Here is a 22,173-nt window from a genome sequence, read left to right on the forward strand (position 1 = left end):
CAGAGGTCAGACAGAAAAGGAAAAGCAGCAAAGGCGACTGAGGAGTAGTCAGGGAGAAAAGAAGAAAATAAAGATCAAGTGGTGTCAGGGAAGTCCAAAAGAAAAAAAGAAAGTGACTCAAGCAGTTGTCAAAAGTGTCAAGTACTGCAAGTGAAGTCGCTCAGTCGTGTCCAACTCTTTGCGACTCCATGGACTGTAGCCTACCAGGATCCTCTGTCCATGGGATTTTCCAGGCAAGAATACTGGAGTGGGTTGCCAAATAAGACAGGAATATAAAAGTAACTATAGTGAACACTTGAACAGCTGGGGTTTTAATCTATATAATTTATAGTAGGCCCTATGTTTCCATGGAAACAATTTCAGACCTGTAGTAGCTTAGCATTTACTAATGAAAAGAATCCATGTATAAGTGAACCTGCACAATTCAAACCATTGTTCAAGGGTCAACTGTAGTTGGTTTGATAATATGAAAGTAAATGATGGCTTTAATAAAAACTTTATTTTGGGGGAACAGTAGAAATGGAATCCAAACAGGAACATTTTGATAAGTGAATGAAGGTGAGAAAACTTGGCCATGAATGAATGGAGAGACATCGCAGCAGTTTGAGAAGAATCCATGGTAAAGGGAAAGCATGGCATGGCACTATTATAATAGTGTAAATCTTTAAACAACTTAAAATGCCTATTATTTGAGGGATACTCTAATAGTCTTTTATATCTATCAAAGTTATATAATCACTAAAGCAGATAATTAGTGTTTCTTAATGATATGAGAAAATTTCTATCAGTGACAAAAAAGATATATACATAATATATATATGCGTGTGTGTATGTATGTACTGTTGCTGTTTAGTTACTGTCGTGTTTAACTTTTGCGACTCTATGGACTGTAGCCCACCAGACTTCTCTGTCTATATATGTGTATATATATATACATTTTTGTCAGCTAATACATCTCAATTACATAAATCATAAGCCTGAGATCCAAACTCAGATGTAACACCAAATCCCATTTTAATAACTATACTATATTGCTTCCCCCAAAATGACTAACACACAAATCTTGTGAATTCATTAACTTAAATTAGTCCAAAAAAGTATCCTTTAACATTGCTGTACTGAACTGTTTCACATAATAAAGGAATAATAGTAATAAAAACCTAATTGGTACATTTCAAATAATTTCAGTCATTACTATAGAGAATGTATTATTGTACTCCCAACCCAGGAGGCTACTACAGACTAAATAGACCTAACAGAAGCAGAAGATATTAAGAAGAGGTGGCAAGAATACACAGAAGAACTGTACAAAAAAGATCTTCACGACCCAGATAATCATGATGATGTGATCACTCACCTAGAGCCAGACATCCTGGAATGTGAAGTCAAGTGGGCCTTGGAAAGCATCGCTACGAACAAAGCTAGTGGAGGTGATGGAATTCCAATTGAGCTGTTTCAAATCCTGAAAGATGATGCTGTGAAAGTGCTGCACTCAATATGCCAGCGAATTTGGAAAACTCAGCAGTGGCCACAGGACTGGAAAAGGTCAGTTTTCATTCCAATTCCAAAGGAAGGCAATGCCAAAGAATGCTCAAACTACTGCACAATTGCACTCATCTCACACGCTAGTAAAGTAACGCTCAAAATTCTCCAAGCCAGGCTTCAGCAATATGTGAACCATGAACTTCCTGATGTTCAAGCTGGTTTTAGAAAAGGCAGAGGAACCAGAGATCAAATTGCCAACATCCGCTGGATCATGGAAAAAGCAAGAGAGTTCCAGAAAAACATCTATTTCTGCTTTATTGATGATGCCAAAGCCTTTGACTGTGTGGATCACAATAAAGTGTGGAAAATTCTTCAAGATATGGGAATACCAGACCACCTGATCTGCCTCTTGAGAAATCTGTATGGAGGTCAGGAAGCAGCAGTTAGAACTGGACATGGAACAACAGACTGGTTCCAAATAGGAAAAGGAATATGTCAAGGCTGTATATTGTCACCATGCTTATTTAACTTCTATGCAGAGTACATCATGAGAAACGCTGGACTGGAAGAAACACAAACTGGAATCAAGATTTCTGGGAGAAATATCAGTAACCTCAGATATGCAGATGACACTACCCTTATGGCAGAGAGTGAAGAGGAACTAAAAAGCCTCTTGATGAAAGTGAAAGTGGAGAGTGAAAAAGTTTGCCTAAAGTTCAACATTCAGAAAATGAAGATCATGGCATCTGGTCCCAGCACTTCATGGGAAATAGATGGGGAAACAGTAGAAACAATGTCAGACTTTATTTGGGGGGGGGGGGCTCCAAAATCACTGCAGATGGTGATTGATTGCAGCCATGAAATTAAAAGATGCCTACTCCTTGGAAGAAAAGTTATGACCAACCTAGACAGCATATTCAAAAGCAGAGACAATACTTTGCCGACTAAGGTCCGTCTAGGCAAGGCTATGTTTTTTCCAGTGGTCATGTATGGATGTGAGAGTTGGACTGTGAGGAAGGCTGAGCGCCAAAGAATTGATGCTCTTGAACTGTGGTGTGGGAGAAGACTCTTGAGAGTCCCTTGGACTGCAAGGAGATCCAACCAGTCCATTCTGAGGGAGATCAAAACCCTGGGATTTCTCTGGAAGGAATGATGCTAAAGCTGAAACTCCAATACTTTGGCCACCTCATGCGAAGAGTTGACTCATTGGAAAAGACTCTGATGCTGGGAGGCATTGGGGGCAGGAGAACGGGACGACAGAGGATGAGATGGCTGGATGGCATCACTGACTCAATGGACTTGAGTCTGAGTGAACTCTGGGAGTTGGTGATGGACAGGGAGGCCTGGCGGGCTGCAATTCATGGGGTTGCAAAGAGTCGGACATGACTGAGCGACTGAACTGAACTCTAGATGAAAATAATAAAGGACAGAATAAAGGTAGAATAAAGGCACAACAAAGGACAGAAATGGTATGGACCTAACAGAAGCCGAAGATACTAAGAAAAAGTGGCAAGAATACACAGACGAACTATGCCAATGATATCTTGATGACCCAGATAACCATGATGGTGTGATCACTCACCTAGAGCCAGACATTCTGGAATGCGAAGTCAAGTGGGCCTTAGGAAGCATCACTACAAACAAAGCTAGTCGAGGTGATGGAATTCCAGCTGAGCTATTTATAATCCTAAAAGATGTGTAGCACTGTGAAAGTGCTACACTGAATATGCCAGCAAATTTGGAAAACTCAGCAACAGCCACAGGACTGGAAAAGGTCAGTTTTCATTCCAATTCCAAAGAAAGGCAATGCCAAAGAATGTTTAAACTCCTGCACAATTGCAGTCATTTCACACACTAGTAAAGTAATGCTCAAAATTCTCCAACCTTGGCTTCAACAGTATGTGAACCAAGAACTTCCTGATATTCAAGCTAGATTTAGAAAAGGCAGAGGAACCAGAGATCAAATTGCCACATCTTCTGGATTATAGAAAAAGCAAGAGAATTTCAGGAAAACATCTGCATCTTTGATTATGCTAAAGCCTCTGACTGTGTGGATCTCAACAAACTGTGGAAAATTCTTAAAGAGATGGGAATACCAGACTGCCTTACTTGCATCCTGAGAAATCTGTATGCAGGTCAAGAAGCAACAGCTAGAACTAGACATGGAAGAATGGAATGGTTCTAAATTGGGAAAGGAATAGGTCAAGGCTGTATATTGTCACCCTGCTTATTTAACTTACATGCAGAGTACATCATACAAAATGCTGGGCTGGATGAAGCACAGCTGGAATCAAGATTGCCAGGAGAAATATCAATAACCTCAAAACTGCAGATGACACCAGTCTTATGGCAGAAAGTGAAGAGGAACTAAAGAGCCTCTTGATGAGGTGAAAGAGGACAGTGAAAAAGTTGGCTTAAAATTCAACATTCAGAAAACTAAGATTATGGCATCTGGTCCCATCAGTTCATGGCAAATAGATGGGGAAACAACTGAAATAGTGAGAGACTTTATTTTCTTGGGCTCAAAAGTCACTGCAGATGGTGACTGCAGCCATGAAATTAAAAAACGCTTGCTCCTTGGAAGAAAAGCTATGATTACCATATTAAAAATATGACAGCATATTCAAAAGCAGAGACATTACTTTGCCAACAAAGGTCCATATAGTTAAAGCTATGGTTTTTCCAGAGTTGGACCATAAAGAAGGCTGAGTGCCAAAGAATTGATGTTTTTGCACTGTGGTGTTGGAGAAGACTCTTGAGAGTTCCTTGGACTGCAAGAAGATCCAACCAGTCCATCCTAAAGGAAATCAGTCCTGAATATTCATTGGAAGGACTGATGCTGAAGCTGGAGCACCAATACTTTGGCCACCTGATGTGAAGAGCCGACTCGTGAGAAAAGACCCTGATGCTGGGAAAGACTGAAGGCAGGAGGAGAAGGGGATGACAAAGAATAGATGGTTGGATGGCATCACCAACTCAATGGACATGCACTTGAGCAAGCTCTGTGAGTTTGTAAAGGACAGGGAAGCCTGGTATGCTGCAGTCCATGGGGTCACAAAGAGTTGGACGCTACTGAGAGACTGAACAACAACATAGAGGAAAATAAAGGTGTAGAGAAAATTCATCTCAAATGATGCAGATTCATTATTTATCCTCCTTATAATTTCCTGTAAAAAGTTCCTAAGCAGCAAAAGAATGAAAATAAAACCCTGATCACATTATGAAAATTTTTCTCCTACCTGTTTTTGGCTTGTGTTCAAACAACTTAGGACAATAGTAACTGGTAGTCCTATTGGGCAAGTCATTCTTCAGAATCAGTATATTCAGTGGAAACGAAATGCACAATGAGCCAGATCTACAGAATGGCCTCTAACAGTCATAATCAGATTACCTTAATGTTGCTAATTCTGCTGAGTATTCACTTGATGAATGGGATGAACCCTTTTCCCTTTAAATATATCAAAAGGATATTTGAGAAAAAAATAATAAAAATTTTTGGAAGAGATTTTATTCAAAGTTTTTAAGGTTTCTGAATTGAAGTATATGAAAAGAAACTGAATAGATTATATGAAAACATTAAGAGCATGTTAAATGTTAAAATAAATAGCACAAAGTTTGAAAATACTATAAAATTTAATATATTTCAAATAAATATATTTACATTTTGTAACCTTCAGTAGGATCCATTATTATTATGTAAAAAACAATGATATGTATATCTTTTAAGCATGTAAAAATTACATAGTTGTTGACTACTCTAAGGCAAGTCACTTATCACACATTAAAGAAAGCATTAAAAAATTCATTTTATAATCTTATACAAATGTTTTATATTTACCAAAGCATACCACAATCCATAGGGCACAAATATTGGCCAACTAATTCTAACTTTTATGTTATACATAAAGTTGTTGTTTTATACCACTAAGATATCTTAGAAAATCAACTTTATAGAGCTTAGTTTTTCTCAGGCACCTGACTTGTGTGAGGAGAGAGGGAAGTCCAGTGAAGTTACAAGGAATCACAATGTTAACTTTTCCAGAATGTAAAAATAAACACATCTCATTTGCTTACAATACATTTACAAGTCAAATGGCCTCTAAACCAAATGTATATGGAGAGGTTTTGAAGAATAAATTGGATATCCCAGGGGAGGATCAGCTGCTTGTACTGTAAGGTTTCTTAAAAGTAGTGGATGAGCTTGTATACTATAACGTTCCTCATCATCGTTTGTGGCATAAAGCAATTCCCATGAAAGATTGGCCCACTGACCTCTAACAGCTTCAGCATTTAACTTCCCAACATGGATCAATAATTCTTGAAGGGTAAGTACTCTCCCAGTGTAAACTCCCTGTAAAGAAGAAAGGAGGTTGAAGGGAAAGAAAAAGAAGAGAGATTATATTCAGGCCTTTATTTATAAACTTAGAGAAAAACTCCATTGTAGTTAAGCAAACTTAAACAAAAAGTAGTATATCAAAATGTACACAAGTTGCTTGTCTTCAAAATCAAGAATCACTTCTATCTGGTTGCTCTCCAACTAAGCATGAAATAAAAAAATTTCCTGACAGACACTGTACTCACTTCTTTTTACTTTCTTCTCTATTCCCTCACTCCATGTGGCCTCAGCAAAATGTAAGTCATAAATATTAGTCAGTGAACAGTCATCCAATTATTGAGATATAATTCATATTCCAAATAATTTAATGGCTTTTTAGTTATTCAGGTATGTATAACTATCTCCACAATTTCTGGATATTTTTATGACCTCAAAAAGAAACTCGGTACTTTTTAGCTATCACCCTCCTATCCCTAATTCTCCCAGTCACAGGCAACCACTAATGGTTGAGTAGTATTCACATGTGTGTGTGTGTGTGTGTGTGTGTGTGTACTTCTTTATCCATTCAGCTGTCAGTGGATATTTAGGTTGCTTCCATATCTTGGCTATTGGTAAAGAGTGCTGCTATGAACACTAGGGTGCATGGATCTTGATTAGAGTTTTTGTCTTCTTTCAGATATTTGTCCAGGACTGGGATTACTGGATCATATGGTAACTATTTTTAGCTCTTTAAGGAACTTTTGTATTGCTCTCCATAATGGCTGTACCTATTTACCTCCCCACCAACAGTATAAGAGGATTCCTTGAACTCTCCACACTCTCTCCAGCATTTATTGTTTGTGGATTTTTTTGATATTAGCTATTTGACTGGTCTGAGGTGATACTCATTGCAGTTTTGATTTGTGTTTCTCTAAGAAACACAAATTAGTATCAACTGAACATACTGTTCAGTATCAGTGTTGATATTGAACATTTTTCATGTTCCTTGATACCATGAGTATGATGTTAGCTGTGGGTGTCATATGTGGCCTTTATTATGTTGAGGTATGTTCCCTCTATACCCCTACCTTCTGGAAAGTATTTATCATAAATGGGTGGTGAATTTTGTCAAAACCCTTTTCTGCATTTATTGAGATTATCATATATTTTAATTTGTTAATGTAGTGTATCACATTTATTTTTTTGTGGATATTAAAGAATCCTTGCATTCCTCAGAAAAATCCCACTTGATCATGGTATATGATCTTCTAAATGTATTGTTGGGATAAGTGGGCTAGTATTTCAATGAAAATTTTTACATCTATATTCATCATTGATACTGGCCTGTTTTATTTTTTTGGAGGCTAATTACTTTACAATACTGTGGTGGTTTTTGCCATACACTGACATGAATCAGCCATGGGTGTACATGTGTTCCCCATCCTGACCCTCCCTCCCACTTCCCTTCCCATCCCATTCCTCAGGGTCATCCCAGTGTACCAACCCTGAGCACCCTGCCTCGTGCATCAAACCTGGACTGGTGATCTATTTCATATATGATAATATTCATGTTTCAATGCTTTTCTCTCAAACCATCCCACTCTCGCCTTCTCCTACAGAGTCCAACAGTCTGTTCCTTACATCTGTGTCTCCCATATAGGGTCATCGTTACCATCTTTCTAAATTCCATACATATGAGTTAATATACTGTTTTGGTGCTTTTCTTTCTAACTTACTTCATGCTGTATAATAGGTTCCAGTTACATCCACCTTATTAGAACTGATTCAAATGCATTCTTTTTAACAGTTGAGTAATATTCTATTGTGTATATGTACCACAGCTTTCTTTTTTTTTGGTACTACAACTTTCTTATCCATTCATCTGCCGATGGACATTTAGGCTGCTTCCATGTCCTGGCTATTGTAAACAGAGCTGCGATAAACACTGGGGTACACGTGTCTCTTTCAGTTCTGGTTTCCTTGGTTTGTATGCCCAGCAGTGGGATTGGTGGGTCGTATGGCAGTTCTATTTCCAGTTTTTTAAGGAATCTCCACACTGTTCTCCATAGTGGCTGTACAGGTCTGCATTCCCACCAACAGTGTAAGAGGGTTCTTTTTCTCTGCACCTTCTCCCGCATTTATTGTTTGTAGACTTTTTGATAGCTGCCATGCTGTCCGGCGTGAGATGGTACCTCATTGTGGTTTTGATTTGCATTTCTCTGATAATGAGTGATGTTGAGCATCTTCTTTTTATGTGTTTGTTAGCCATTTGTATCTCTTCTTTGGAGAAATGTCTGTTTAGTTCTTTGGCCCATTTTTGGATTGGGTCACTTATTTTTCTGGAATTGAGCTACAGGAGTTGCTTGTACATTTTTGAGATTAATTCTTTGTCAGTTGCTTCATTTGCTATTATTTTCTCCCAATCTGAAGGCTGTCTTTTCACCTTGCTTATAGTTTCCTTTGTTGTGCAAAAGCATTTAAGTTTAATTAGGTCCCGTTTGTTTATTTTTGCTTTTATTTCCATTACTCTGGGAGGTGAGTCATAGAGAATCCTGCTATGATTTATGTCAGAGTGTTTTGCCTATGTTTTCCTCTAGGAGTTTTATAGTTTCTGGTCTTACGTTTAGATCTTTAATCCATTTTGAGTTTATTTTTGTGTATGCTGTTAGAAAGTGTTCTACTTTCATTCTTTTACAAGTGGTTGACCAGTTTTCCCGGCACCACTTGTTAAAAAGATTCTCTTTTCTCCACTGTATATTCTTGCCTCCTTTGTCAAAGATAAGGTGTCCACAGGTGTGTGGATTTATCTCTGGGCTTTCTATTTTGTTCCACTGATCTATGTTTGTCTTTGTGCCAGTACCATACTGTCTTGACGACTGCTGCTTTGTAGCATAGCCTGAGGTCAGGCAGATTGATTCCTCCACTTCCATTCTTCTTTCTCAAGATTGCTTTGGCTATTCGAGGTTTTTTGTAATTCCATAGAAATTGTGAAATTATTTGTTCTAATTCTCTGAAAAATCCCATTGGTAGCTTGATAGGGATTGCATTGAATCTATATATTGCTTTGGGTAGTATACTCATTTTCACTATATTGATTCTTTCGATTCATGAACATGGTATATTTCTCCATCTATTTGTGTCATCTTTGATTTCTTTCAACAGTGTTTTATAGTTTTCTATAGATATGTCTTTTGTTTCTTTAGGTAGATTTATTCCTAAGTATTTTATTCTTTTCATTGCAATGGTGAATGGAACTGTTTCCTTAATTTCTCTGTTTTCTCATTGTTAGTGTATAGGAATGCAAGGGATTTCTCTGTGTTAATTTTATATCCTGCAACTTTAGTGCATTCATTAATTAGCTCTAGTAATTTTCTGGTGGAGTCTTTAGGGTTTTCTATGTAGAGGATCATGTCATCTGCAAATAGTTAGAGTTTTAATTCTTTTCCAATCTGGATTCCTTTTATTTCTTTTTCTGCTCTGATTGCTGTGGCCAAAACTTCCAAAACTATGTTGAATAGTAGTGGTGAGAGTGGGCATCCTTGTCTTGTCTCTTACTTTAGGGAAATGTTTGCTGCAGTATCATATATATGGCTTTTATATGTTGAGGTATGTTCCTTCTATGCCTGCTTTCTGGAGTGTTTTTATCAATGGATGTTGAATTTTGTCAAAGGCTTTCTCTGCATCTGTTGAGATAATCATATGGTTTTTATCTTTTGTTAATGTGGTGTATCACATTGATTGATTTGTGAATATTGAAGAATCCTTGCATCCCTGGGATAAAGCCCACTTTGTTCATGATGTATGATCTTTTTATTATGTTGTTCGATTCTGTTTGCTAGAATTTTGTTAAGGATTTTTGCATCTATGTTCATCAGTGATATTGGCCTGTAGTTTTCTTTTTTTGTGGCATCTTTGTCTGGTTTTGTATTAGGGTGATGGTGGCCTCACAGAGTGAGTTTGGAAGTTTACCTTCCTCTGCAATTTTCTGGAAGAGTTTGGGTAGGATATTTTTGGTAGGATTCAGCTGTGAAGCTGTCTGGACCTGGACTTTTGTTTGTTGGAAGATTTCTGATTACTGTTTCAATTTCTGTCCTCGTGATGGGTCTGTTAAGATTTTCTATTTCTTCCTGGTTCAGTTTTGAAAAGTTATAGTTTTCTAAGAATTTGTCCATTTCTTGCAAGTTGTCCATTTTATTGGCATATAGTTGCTGACAGTAGTCTCTTATGATCCTTTGTATTTCTGTATTGTTGTGATTTCTCCATTTTCATTTCTAATTTTGATTTGATTCTTCTCCCTTTGTTTCTTGATGAGTCTGGCTAATGGTTTGTCTATTTTATTTATCTTCTCAAAAAACCAGCTTTTAGTTTTGTTGACTTTTGCTATGGTCTCTTTTGTTTCTTTTGCATTTATTTCTGCCCTAATTTTTGTGATCTCTTTTCTTCTACTAACCCTGGGGTTCTTCATTTCTTCCTTTTTTAGTTGCTTTAGGTGTAGAGTTAGGTTATTTGTTTTCTCTCCTATTCCTTGAGGTAGGCTTGTATTGCTATGTACCTTCCCCTTAGCACTGCTTTTACTGAATCCCACAGGTTTTGGGTTTTTGTGTTTTCATTTTCATTCATTTCTATGCATATTTTGATTTTTTTGATTTCTTCTGTGATTTGTTGGTTATTCAGAAGTGTGCTGTTTAGCCTCCATATGTTTGTATTTTTAATAGTTTCTTTCCTGTCAGTCAGTCAGTCAGTCAGTACAGTCACTCAGTTGTGTCCGACTCTTTACAACCCCATGAATTGCAGCCCGCCAGGCCTCCCTGTCCATCACCAACTCCCAGAGTTCACTCAAACTCACATCCATAGAGTCAGTGATGCCATCCAGCCATCTCATCCTCTGTTGTCCCCTTCTCCTTCTGCCCCCAATGCCTCCCAGCATCAGAGTCTTTTCCAATGAGTCAACTCTTTGTAAGAGGTGGCCAAAGTACTAGAGTTTCAGCTTTAACATCATTCCTTCCAAAGAAATCCCAGGGTTGATCTTCTTCAGAATGGACTGGTTGGATCTCCTTACAGTCCAAGGGACTCTCAAGAGTCTTCTCCAACACCACAGTTCAAAAGCATCAATTCTTTGCTGCTCAGCCTTCTTCACAGTCCAACTCTCACATCCATACATGACTACAGGAAAAACCATAGCCTTGACTAGATGGACCTTAGTCAGCAAATTAATGTCTCTGCTTTTGAATATGCTGTCTAGGTTGGTCATAACTTTTCTTCCAAGGAGTAAGTGTCTTTTAATTTCATGGCTGCAGTCAACATCTGCAGTGATTTTGGAGCCCCCCAAAATAAAGTCTGACACTGTTTCCACTGTTTCCCCATCTATTTCCCATGAAGTGATGGGACCGGATGCCATGATCTTCGTTTTCTGAATGTTGAGCTTTTTTCCTGTAGTTGACATCTAATCTTACCGCATTATGATCAGAAAAGATGTCTGAGATGATTTCAATTGTTTTGAATTTACCAAGGCTAGATTTATGGCCCAGGATGTGATCTATCCTGGAGAAGGTTCCGTGTGCACTTGAGAAAAAAGTGAAATTCATTTTTTGGGGTGATATGTCTTAAGGATATCAATTAGGTCTAACTGGTCCATTGTATCATTTAAAGTTTGTGTTTCCTTGCTAATTTTCTGTTTAGTTGATCTATCCATAGGTGTGAGTGGGGTATTAGAGTCTCCCACTATTATTGTTTTACTGTTAATTTTCCCTTTCATATTTGTTAGCATTTGCCTTACGTATTGTGGTGCTCCTATGCTGGGTGCATATATATTTATAATTGTTATATCTTCTTCTTGGATTGATCCTTAGATCACTTTGTAGTGTCCTTCTTTGTCTCTTTTCACAGCCTTTGTTTTAAAGTCTATTTTATCTGATATGAGTATTGCTACTCCTGCTTTCTTTTGGTCTCCATTTGCATGAAATATCTGTTTCTAGCCCTTCACTTTCAGTCTGTATATGTCCCTAGGTTTGAGGTAGGTCTCTTGTAGACAGCATATATAGGGGCCTTGTTTTTGTATCCATTCAGCTAGTCTTTGTCATTTGGTTGGGGCATTCAATCCATTTACATTTAAGGTAATTACTGATAAGTATGATCCTATTGTCATTTACTTTGTTGTTTTGGGTTCCAGTTTACAAACCTTTTCTGTGTTTCCTGTCTAGAGAAGATCCTTTAGCATTTGTTGAAGAGCTGGTTTGGTGGTGATGAATTCTCTGAGTTTTTGCTTGTCTGTAAAGCTTGTGATTTCTCCTTCATATCTGAATGAGATCCTTGCTGGGTACAGTAATCTGGGTTGTAAGTTTTTCTCTTTCATCACTTTAAGTATGTCCTGCCATTCCCTTCTGTCTTGAAGAGTTTCTATTGAAAGATCAGCGTTATCCTTATGGGGATCCCCTTGTGGGTTATTTGTTGTTTTTCCCTTGCTGCTTTTAATATTTGCTGTGTTTGATCTTCGTTAATTTGATTAATATGTGTCTTGGGGTGTTTTGCCTTGGGTTTATCCTCTTTGGGACCCTGGGTTTCTTGGACTTGGGTGGCTATTTCCTTCCCCACTTTAGGGAAGTTTTCAACTATTATCTCCTCAAGTATTTTCTCATGGCCTTTCTTTCTGTCGTCTTCTTCTGGGACTCCTATGATTTGAATGTTGGGGCATTTAACATTGTGCCAGAGGTCTCTGAGGTTGTCCTTACTTCTTTTAATTCTTTCTTTTTTCCTCTCTGCTTCATTTATTTCCACCATTCTATCTCCCACCTCACTTATCCTATCTTCTGCCTCAGTTATTCTACTGTTGGTTCCCTCCAGAGTGCTTTTTATCTCAGTTATTGCATTATTCATTATAGACTATTTTTTATTTCTTCTTCTGCTGCTGCTGCTAAGTCACTTCAGTCGTGTCCAACTCTGTGCGACTCCACAGATGGCAGCCTACCAGGCTCCCCCATCCCTGGGATTCTCCAGGCAAGAACACTGGAGTGGGTTGCCATTTCCTTCTCCAATGCATGAAAGGGAAAAGTGAAAGTGAAGTCACTCTGTAGTGTCTGACTCTGCAACCCCAGGGACTGCAGCCTACCAGGCTCCTCTGCCCATGGGATTTTCCAGGCAAGAGTACTGGAGTGGGGTGCCATTGCTGTCTCCGTTATTTCTTCTAGGTACTTGTTAAACTTTTCTTGCATCTTCTCAATCCTTGTCTCCAGACTATTTATCTGTAAGTCCATTTTGTTTTCAAAATTTTGCATCATTTTTACTATCATTATTCTGAATTCTTTTTCAGTTAGACTCCCTATCTCCTCTTTTGTTTGGTTTGGTGGGATTTGATCATGTTCCTTTACCTGCTGAACATTTCTCTGCCTTTTCATCTTATTTAGGTTGCTGTGTTTGGGGTGGCCTTTCTGTATGCTGGAAGTTTGTGGTTCTTCTTTACTGTGGAGGTTCCTCCTTGTTAAGGTGTCCCAGTCATTAACCACCGGAAGAGGGAGAATCTTGTTAAAAGACACCTGTAGTTTTGGGTGAGGTCCCGGAGGTTCTGCAGAGATTCCAGCCCTCTCCTTATGGAGTCAGGGTGCCTTATCCTTCCAGTGCATTGATGAGGTCACCAACCAGGAATCTTGAGTTTTTATTCTGGCCTTTTTTTTATGGTATCTTTGTCTGGTTTGGGTATCCGGTGGTGACCTCACAGAATTAGCTTAGCAGTGTTCCTTCCTCTGCAATTTTCTGGAAGAGTTTCAGATGGATAGGTGTGACCTCTAAATGTTTGACAGAATTTACCTGTGAAGCTATCTGGTCTTAGACTTTTGTTTCTTGGGCATTTTAAAATCACAGTTTCAATCTCAGTTCATAGTTTGTATTTCTGGTTCAGTGTTGGGAGATTGTACCTTTCTAAGAATGTACCCTTTCTTCTAGGCTGTTGATTATTTATTCTTTTAATTTTTGGCTGTACTGTGTGGCACGTGGGATTTAAGTTCTCAAACCAGAGTCAAACCTGTGCTGCCTGCATTGGGAGCATGGAGTCTTAACCACTTGACCACCAGGGAAGTCCCAATATAATTGATATATTTATACCCAGAATGTTATCTCCATCACTGAGGTTAAATACTTTATAACTGATTTCTATTCTTTAAGGTTTACATACAAAAATGTTTAAGAACACATTTTTAACCTTACCATATTAGGATCATATCCCAGAGAAAACAAGTATGGTTTTTCTTGTAAAACTGCTTCCTTCCACTTTTCGTCAGACACCAAACCAATGTACCAGTCACTTTCATATTTTTCAAGGCAGTTAATCAACTCTTTAAAGTCTTCTATTGGACCCAAACTTGCTTTATCGATCATTAGTTTCAGAGTGTACCTTGAAAAATGGAGACACAAAGAATTTTAAGTTTGATCAATATTTTTAAGATATTAAACTACAATCATACATACTTCAGAGAAAAAGAGACATGATAAGAGTTAAAGCAAAAACATCCAGAAAGCCATACAAAACATAGATACTCCGTATTAAAAAAAGAAGTACATATTTAAGTGTACTCCTGATATAATCATAGTACATACCAAGCATTTTTTTTCATTTTTAGGAAAGTGATCATTTTTTTAAATTAAAAATGGAAGAGCATCTCCTTCTAAGTTATTTTTTTTAAAAATCAACATTTTCCCACCAATATTAAAACTTGTATGTAATCAAAATAAATTACCTGAAAGCTTTCAGGGCTAGTTGAAACAGGTCTGGTTTTTCTGAGAGCCAATCCAAGGCAAGAGACCAAGGCAAAACACCACTGTAAACTCTCAATATATGACCAGGACTAGGAATCATATTGTCTCCCCCCAAAAAACTAAAGTAACAAGTCATTACTGCACGAACATAAAAGTCTTTTAGAACTCTGTCCTTTGCAATTTCTTCCACTACATTTGAGGCATTTTCTTTTGAAGGAAAACATTTCAACTGCCTTAAAATAAACTGGTACCAGTCTTCTGGAAATAATGAACTCATCTCCTTCATTTTGGAATTAGGCAAACAGTTAGACATCCACTCTTCAGGTAAGCTTAATAAGTGAGAATGAGAACAACTGAATTCCATGAGAGGGATATATGCCATGGTTTCTTGTTTTCCTTTGTCAATGGCAGGGTATCCAAGTGCAACTGCTTGGTAAAGACTCTTTTCGGTAACTGTGTTTGTAGAATGACTATCAACGTTCTGTGATTCTACTGAACCAGGAATAGGCAAATTTATACCTGGCAATACTTTCAACTGATCTTTTTCATCTTTTCCTTTTTTGATAGTTGGCTCTTCACCAAAAACATCATCAGACCAGTCATCCAAATTTTCTGAATTTAAACTATCTGTATCTTCTGGAAATTCAGTTTGTGGTTCAGTATTCAAAGCAGGCAGGATTATTAGAGATGCTTTCCCTTTACTTTCAGTTTTGTGAACATTCTCTAGCATGCTAGACCTTCTAGAACAGTACTGAACAAGTATCCACACAAGTACTTTAACAAGGTCACCTTTAAATTCCTTTAAGTTATCATGAGAATCAATTATGCCAGACAGGACATTCCTGGCATCAGAATAGAGTTTCACAGGCAAAACAGTACAGGGTGTCAAAACATTTCCAAAGTGTTCATTAATGGAACATAGTTTAACATATTCTTCTTGTTCAAAGGCACTTTCGAAAACTTCGTCAACTGTTCGAGCTTCAGCAGTGTGACAGGATGTCTCTTGCAATTCTAACCCCTAAAGAGGAAATTAAAAAGTACTTGAGCTTATGATCACTTCTTACAAAAAGAAAAGTAACCAGTTTTGTAACTGTTCATGGATTGCATTCTCATAATAAAAATATGTAAAATGAAAAAAAATTATTTAACTTGATAGCTACATCTTAATTCAAACTTAATGACACATTTTATGTTGGATATGAAAATGAAAAATAATACTGCATTTTTAAAGACATTATAGAAATTCCAATAGAAATTGGTGAAACAATTTTAATGAGTATGACCATAATTTTAAGACTGTAGCTCAAGATTGAATCACACTTATTAAAAACTTTTTTAAATTATAAAAATTTGGGAAGGAGCAAAACTGGAAATATACAGTATGCACATAATTTTGTATCCTTTCCATTCTACTTTATAAAGAGCATTATTCTACTATATAGATAAGTCATAATTTATTTAGCCAGTACCCTGTTCAAGTTTTTAAAAATTATAACATAAAAATAATATAGATTTATGTATTTGATTATTTTCTATCTCCTCCAACTACAATATAAACTCCATGTATCAGCTCTCTTTTGGTTACTCCTAATTCCTCAGTGCCTAAAGCAGTGTCTGGCACACAGTAGGTATGCAACAAATATATATTGAAAGAATGAATACTTTGAATACATTCCTATATAAATTTTAAACACATTTTGATTACCTCCCTAAAATGAATCACCTGAAGAGGATACATCAGGTCACTGTTTACTATTATTATTATTGTAATTATTGCTTACTTATTTATACATTTTCTCAAAACTTTACCTGTGTTTTTAATAAAAGGCAATGCTGGTAGTTTGTACTGTGATTCAGGGAAAGAACATGGAATGTGACATTAGAAACTACTTTTAAATAATGGCTCTCTCAGATGCTAGTACACAATCTTGAGTAGGTCACTAACCTTCTGAGATTCCTTTTGCTTTTCTTTCAAAGAAAAATAGCCCTGGCATATAGGATTGTGAAGATTAAATTAAGTAATGAAAGTGCTTTGTCAAATTTTTAAAGTGTTACATGGAGCACAAAAGATTATAAAAGGATCTGCATAATTAGGTATTTTAAAACCATTTAAAAAATAGAACTAAATTAAGCAATGAAAATATCCTCCATATTTTGCATGATTTTTTGCCTTCTCTTACTTGTACATGTTAGACTAGAACACTAGTTCTCAAACTTTAGGTGAGTCAGAAACACTGGAAGGCTTGTTAAAACAGACTGCTGGGCACTGACTCAGAATTTCTGATTCAGTAGGTCTGGGTTGAGGCCTCAAAATTTCATTTCTAATAAGTTCCAAGGAGATATTAAAATCGCTAATCTGAAGAACTGGATTTTGAGAACCACTGGACTAAAGGAACAGCTTTCTAATCACAGAAATTTTATCCAATCTGCGCTAAGACAAAAAAATTCATTCATTCACTATTCATTCAACAAATACTTAGTAAGAGCCTACTATGCGCCAGGCACTCTTCCAGGGGCTTAGGATATAGTCTCCAAATAAAAACAAACATCCTTGCTCTTGTGACTTTTATGTTAGAAAAGTGCGGGGACACAGGTAATCAACAATAAAATTAATAAGTAAATTACACAGTTTGTTAGAAGGTACAAGAGCTATAAAAACAGAGAAAAAGTAAAGCAAGCCAGGAGGATTGGAAGTGCAGTCAGGATGGGAGTGGGTATGCAATTTTAAACAGAATAGTCATAGTAGACCTTACTGAGGTGACATTTGAGCAAAGCCTTAAAGCTGATGAGAGAATTAGCTGTGTGGCTACCTGAAAGAAGGGTGTTCCAGGCAGAAGGAACAGCCAGTATGCTGGAGTGGAGTGAGACAGTTAAAGCAGCAGATGAGACAAAATAGAAAACAGGGAGCTTAACCATTTAGGGCCTTGGCTTTTACTCTGAACAAAATAAGAAATCCTCTGTAGAATTTTGAGTAGAGAGGTGGCATGATCTGACTTAGATTTTAAAGATCATTCTGGGTGGTAATAGCTAGTTGTGGGACCAGAAGTAGAAGCAGAGACCAATTAGGAAGCAATTGCAGTTACCCATGAAAAGGATGAAAGGGGCTGAGGGCAGGGTGGTGAGAAGTGGTGGGATACAGGATGACAAAGGTGGAGGCAATAAGATTTCTTACTGGATTGGATGTGGGGTATAGAAGTAAACAAGGAATCAAATATCACTAGACTAAAGCCCAAATGCTTTTGAGCTGAGCTACCAGAAGGATGGAATTGTCAGCAAGAACTGGGCCAGTCTGATATTAAGAAGTCAAGGAAGAGGGAAGGAACCATCAGAGGAGACTGTCAAGGATTAATCTGTGAAACAAGTGAAGAGATCACTTCACTTGACAAATGCTTCACTGTGTCAAGTGCTTCTGACAGGTCAAACAAGACCAGGTGTAAGAATTGATCACTGGATTAAGCAATCGTCAGTCATTGGAGACCCTGACATTAGTGGTTTTTCAGTAGCGTAATAGAAAGGGTTAAAAACTAGGGTAATTGAAGAGAAAATGGGAGAAATGAAAATTGGAGATATGATGATAAGCAATTCTAATAAAGCATTTTGCTCTGAAAGGAGAAAAACAGAGTGTTAGCAGGCAAGGGAAGTGGGGTCAAAAGAAGGTTTTTATTAAGTTGAGAATGCTTATATGATACAGGAGTGAAGAAAATATTACTCAGTCACCTTTTTGAGATGCTCAATCAGATAAGGATAAAAAGAGTAAGACTGGATAAAAAAGGGGCAAGTGTACTTTGTTATTATGCTCTATCACATAGTCAACACTAGTCTATCAATATGTACAAACTGAAATATACTTTAAAAATCCTAGGTGTTTCACAAGTAATTAAAAGACACTGTCTTTCAAAGTGAGCTATTAAGTCTCTGATGTGTGCGTAACAAAAATTTTAACTTGTAAAAGAGAGATTTCAAATGCATAATGACCTTAATGTTAACACAGCAATAAGTATAGCCACATTCTAGAATCATTATCCATATTAAACGATCCTGAAAACGGCCCAAGTAATGAGACCCAGGTAAGAGGAGACCTAAAACAAATTAGAAAAAAAAGTAAGTAATTGTTCAAGCTTGTTTTATTTTGCCATGTGAATCTTTAAAAAAATCAATAAAACACTTGGAACTAATTCATAACTCTTTCTACCCTCTTTTTATGTCAAAAATACAAATGACTATCCATTGCCTATCAGGAGAAATTAAGCTTTTTACAGAACAGTTGGAAGAAAAAACTATAGGTGATAATTAATAAGAATTTAAGAATATATTTTCCATAAAAACAACAAATGAGAACCTCTTACATAAAATTCTAAATACATGCTAAATATATTAGGAAAACATATATTTTGGACATTTTTATACATGCCTATAAAAATGATTTGTGCTGTTAAAAACTTACATAAAATGCTACCTACCAGGCTATAATACCAATACTCTTAAAACTTAGTTTTTCTCTTAATATTAAGTCTCTGAGATATTTTATTGACTACAAAGCTCATTCACTGTAACCGCACTGAGAATTCACTGTATGAATGTAGCTAAATTTAAATATTTCCCTGTTAATAAACATTTCATGTTTTCCAATTTTTCCCTATTATAAATAATGCTGTACAAATTACTTTGTACAAATCTGTTTGTATTGCTATCAAATAAAAGGTCTGCTTACAAAGTTGGCCCTGGAAACTTGTATTTCACTACCCTAACTGATAAACAGTCTCTCTTGGGCCTAAACTGTGCAAAGAATACAGTTTATACTGAACACTTGCTTTCCTTTTGGGAGGCTGGAATTTTGGCATGTGGTAGGCAGAGGAGCCTACACGACCAGCCTTCAATATAAGGTTTAGGCACTGAGTCTCAAATAAGCTTCCCCAGTAGTCAACATATCACACATACTGTCACAACAAGTTGCTGGGAAATTAAACACGTTCTGTGTAACCCTACTGGGAGAGGATCCCTGGAAGCTTTCATCCAGTCTTCTCACCCCACGTGATTTTCCTTTGCTGTATTTGTTTTGCATCCTTTTGCTATATTAAATCTTAGCTATGAGCACAACTGAATGCTGAGTCCTATGTGTCCTAGAAAATCATCAAACCTGGGACTCCCAAAACACATGTGCAACAGTGTCTCTAAACTGGAATCACTGGATCATAAAATCTAAAACTGAAATCCTTAGGTCATGAGATATGTACATCACTATTACAGACTATTAAATTTACTCATCAAGGTAGCTGTATGAATTTACATTTTTACATTTTGCCAATCAGATGTGTGTGAAATGTTACCTCACTGTTGTTTGTTTGCTTTTTCTCCAGGCAATACTTAAAACACACTTACTGGATGAATATAATTGATTTGATAATAAGTATAAGGTATTTATTATTTCAGATGTGAGTTTAACCTTCAGTTCAGGTAAGTTCAATTCAGTCGCTCAGTCGTGTCCGACTCTGAGACCCCATGAGCTACAGCATGCCAGGCCTCCCTGTCCATCACCAACTCCCAGAGTTCACTCAAACTCACATCCATTGAGTTGGTGATGCCATTCAGCTATCTCATCCTCTGTTGTCCCCTTCTCCTCCTGCCCCCAATCTCTCCCAGCATCAGAGTCTTTTCCAATGAGTCAACTCTTCGCATGAGGTGGCCAAAGTATTGGAGTTTCAGCTTTAGCATCAGTCCTTCCAAAGAACACCCAGGACTGATCTCCTTTAGAATGGACTGGTTGGATCTCCCTGAAGTCCAAGGAACTCTCAAGAGTCTTCTCTAACACCACAGTTCAAAAGCATCAATTCTTTGGCGCTCAGCTTTCTTCACAGTCCAACTCTTACATCCATACATGACTACTGGAAAAACCATAGCCTTGACTAAACAGACCTGTTGGCAAAGTAATGTCTCTGCTTTTCAATATGCTATCTAGGTTAGTCATAACCCTCCTTCAAAGGAGTAAGCGTCTTTTAATTTCATGGCTGCAATCACCACCTGCTGTGATTTTGGAGCCCAAAAAATAAAGTATGACACTGTTTCCACTGTTTCCCCATCTATTTCCCATGAAGTGATGGGACCAGATGCCATGATCTTTTGTTTTCTGAATGTTGAGCTTTAAGCCAACTTTTTCACTCTCCTCTTTCACTTTCATCAAGAGGCTTTTTAGCTCCTCTTCACTCTCTGCCATAAGGGTGGTGTCATCTGCATATCTGAGGTTATTGATATCTCTCCCGGCAATCTTGATTCCAGCTTGTGCTTCTTCCAGTCCAGCGTTTCTCATGATGTACTCTGCATAGAAGTTAAATAAGCATGGTGACAATATACAGCCTTGACGTATTCCTTTTCCTATTTGCAACCAGTCTGTTGTTCCATGTCCAGTTTTACTGTTGCTTCCTGACCTGCATATAGGTTTCTCAACAGGCAGATCAGGTGGTCCGGTATTCCCATCTCTCTCAGAATTTTCCAGTTTACTGTGATCCACACAGTCAAAGGCTTTGGCATAGCCAATAAAGCAGAAATAGATGTTTTTCTGGAACTCTCTTGCTTTTTTCATGATCCAGTGGATGTTGGCAATTTGATCTCTGGTTCCTCTGCTTTTTCTAAAACCAGCTTGAACGTCAGGGAGTTCATGGTTCACGTATTGCTGAAGCCTGGCTTGGAGAATTTTGAGCATTACTTTACTAGCGTGTGAGATGAGTGCAATTGTGCGGTAGTTTGAGCATTCTTTGGCATTGCCTTTCTTTGGAATTGGAATGAAAACTGACCTTTTCCAGTCCTGTGGCCACTGCTGAGTTTTCCAAATTTGCTGGCATATTGAGTGCAGCACTTTCACAGCATCATCTTTCAGGATTTGAAATAGCTCAACTTATAGGTATTTTAAAAAGTGGCACTGCACTAAATAATAAAATAAATTGGAACTGGATAAAGTATTAAAAGTGTAGAATATTTCCTATAAGAAAGGAAAATGACTATTCATGAAAAATTTGTATTACAAAACGTTTTTACTAAATTATTTCACTTAATAGATAATTTAAAAAACTCAACCCAGGGAAACATTAAAATTCCAATTTTAAATTGCTATTCTCTGCCAGCAGAGTCAGTGTGCTAGGAAGTCACTGGCCATATTTAAACCAAATATGGGGCTTAAGTATATGGCAGGAGACAACGAACTATTGTCATTAGTTTGTACCTTCTCTAAAGCCAACCTTGAGAAATAGAAAATAGTTGAATTTACATAGCGTATGATGAATTTAGAAAGCTATCACAAAATTATAATACTAGTCCATTCTCATCAAAAATCTTCCTAATATTCATACAGCACTTCATTTTGGAAGGCTATGCATCATAGACCAAAGTTTTTATGTTACCTTGCCTCTAGCCTTGTCAAACTGCTAAAGTTGGTAGATAGTAACTAGTAAGACACAGCATACTTCTTTAAGTTCTTCAATTTGGTATATAAAACTGGTTTTCACTCTGTGGGCTTAAGCTGTTACTTCTAACTGACATGAACTCATCATAAATTCATGAAAATTTTGGAAAACAAGGTGTTTTCATGCTTCATGGTGGGACTATAACCTGATTTGAGTCAAGAAAATGTTTCTTAA

General features: G+C 37.2%; 1 protein-coding gene across 1 annotated transcript in view; it reads right to left on the bottom strand.

The window, feature by feature from the left end:
- Nucleotides 1-5,230: 5,230 nt before the first annotated feature.
- PCNX4 (pecanex 4) overlaps nucleotides 5,231-22,173 on the bottom strand; it is a 39,579-nt gene continuing 22,636 nt past the window's right edge. The window contains exons 8-11 of the mRNA XM_068965288.1: nucleotides 18,521-18,624; nucleotides 14,527-15,563; nucleotides 13,997-14,183; nucleotides 5,231-5,836 (exon numbers count right to left, since the gene is read on the bottom strand). Of these exons, the coding sequence (XP_068821389.1) occupies nucleotides 5,585-5,836; nucleotides 13,997-14,183; nucleotides 14,527-15,563; nucleotides 18,521-18,624 (1,580 nt within the window). The 3' untranslated portion in view covers nucleotides 5,231-5,584. The remainder of the gene's footprint in view (nucleotides 5,837-13,996; nucleotides 14,184-14,526; nucleotides 15,564-18,520; nucleotides 18,625-22,173) is intronic.

Source organism: Capricornis sumatraensis, chromosome 2 (genome assembly GCF_032405125.1).
Source record: "Capricornis sumatraensis isolate serow.1 chromosome 2, serow.2, whole genome shotgun sequence".
Lineage (NCBI taxonomy): Eukaryota > Metazoa > Chordata > Mammalia > Artiodactyla > Bovidae > Capricornis > Capricornis sumatraensis.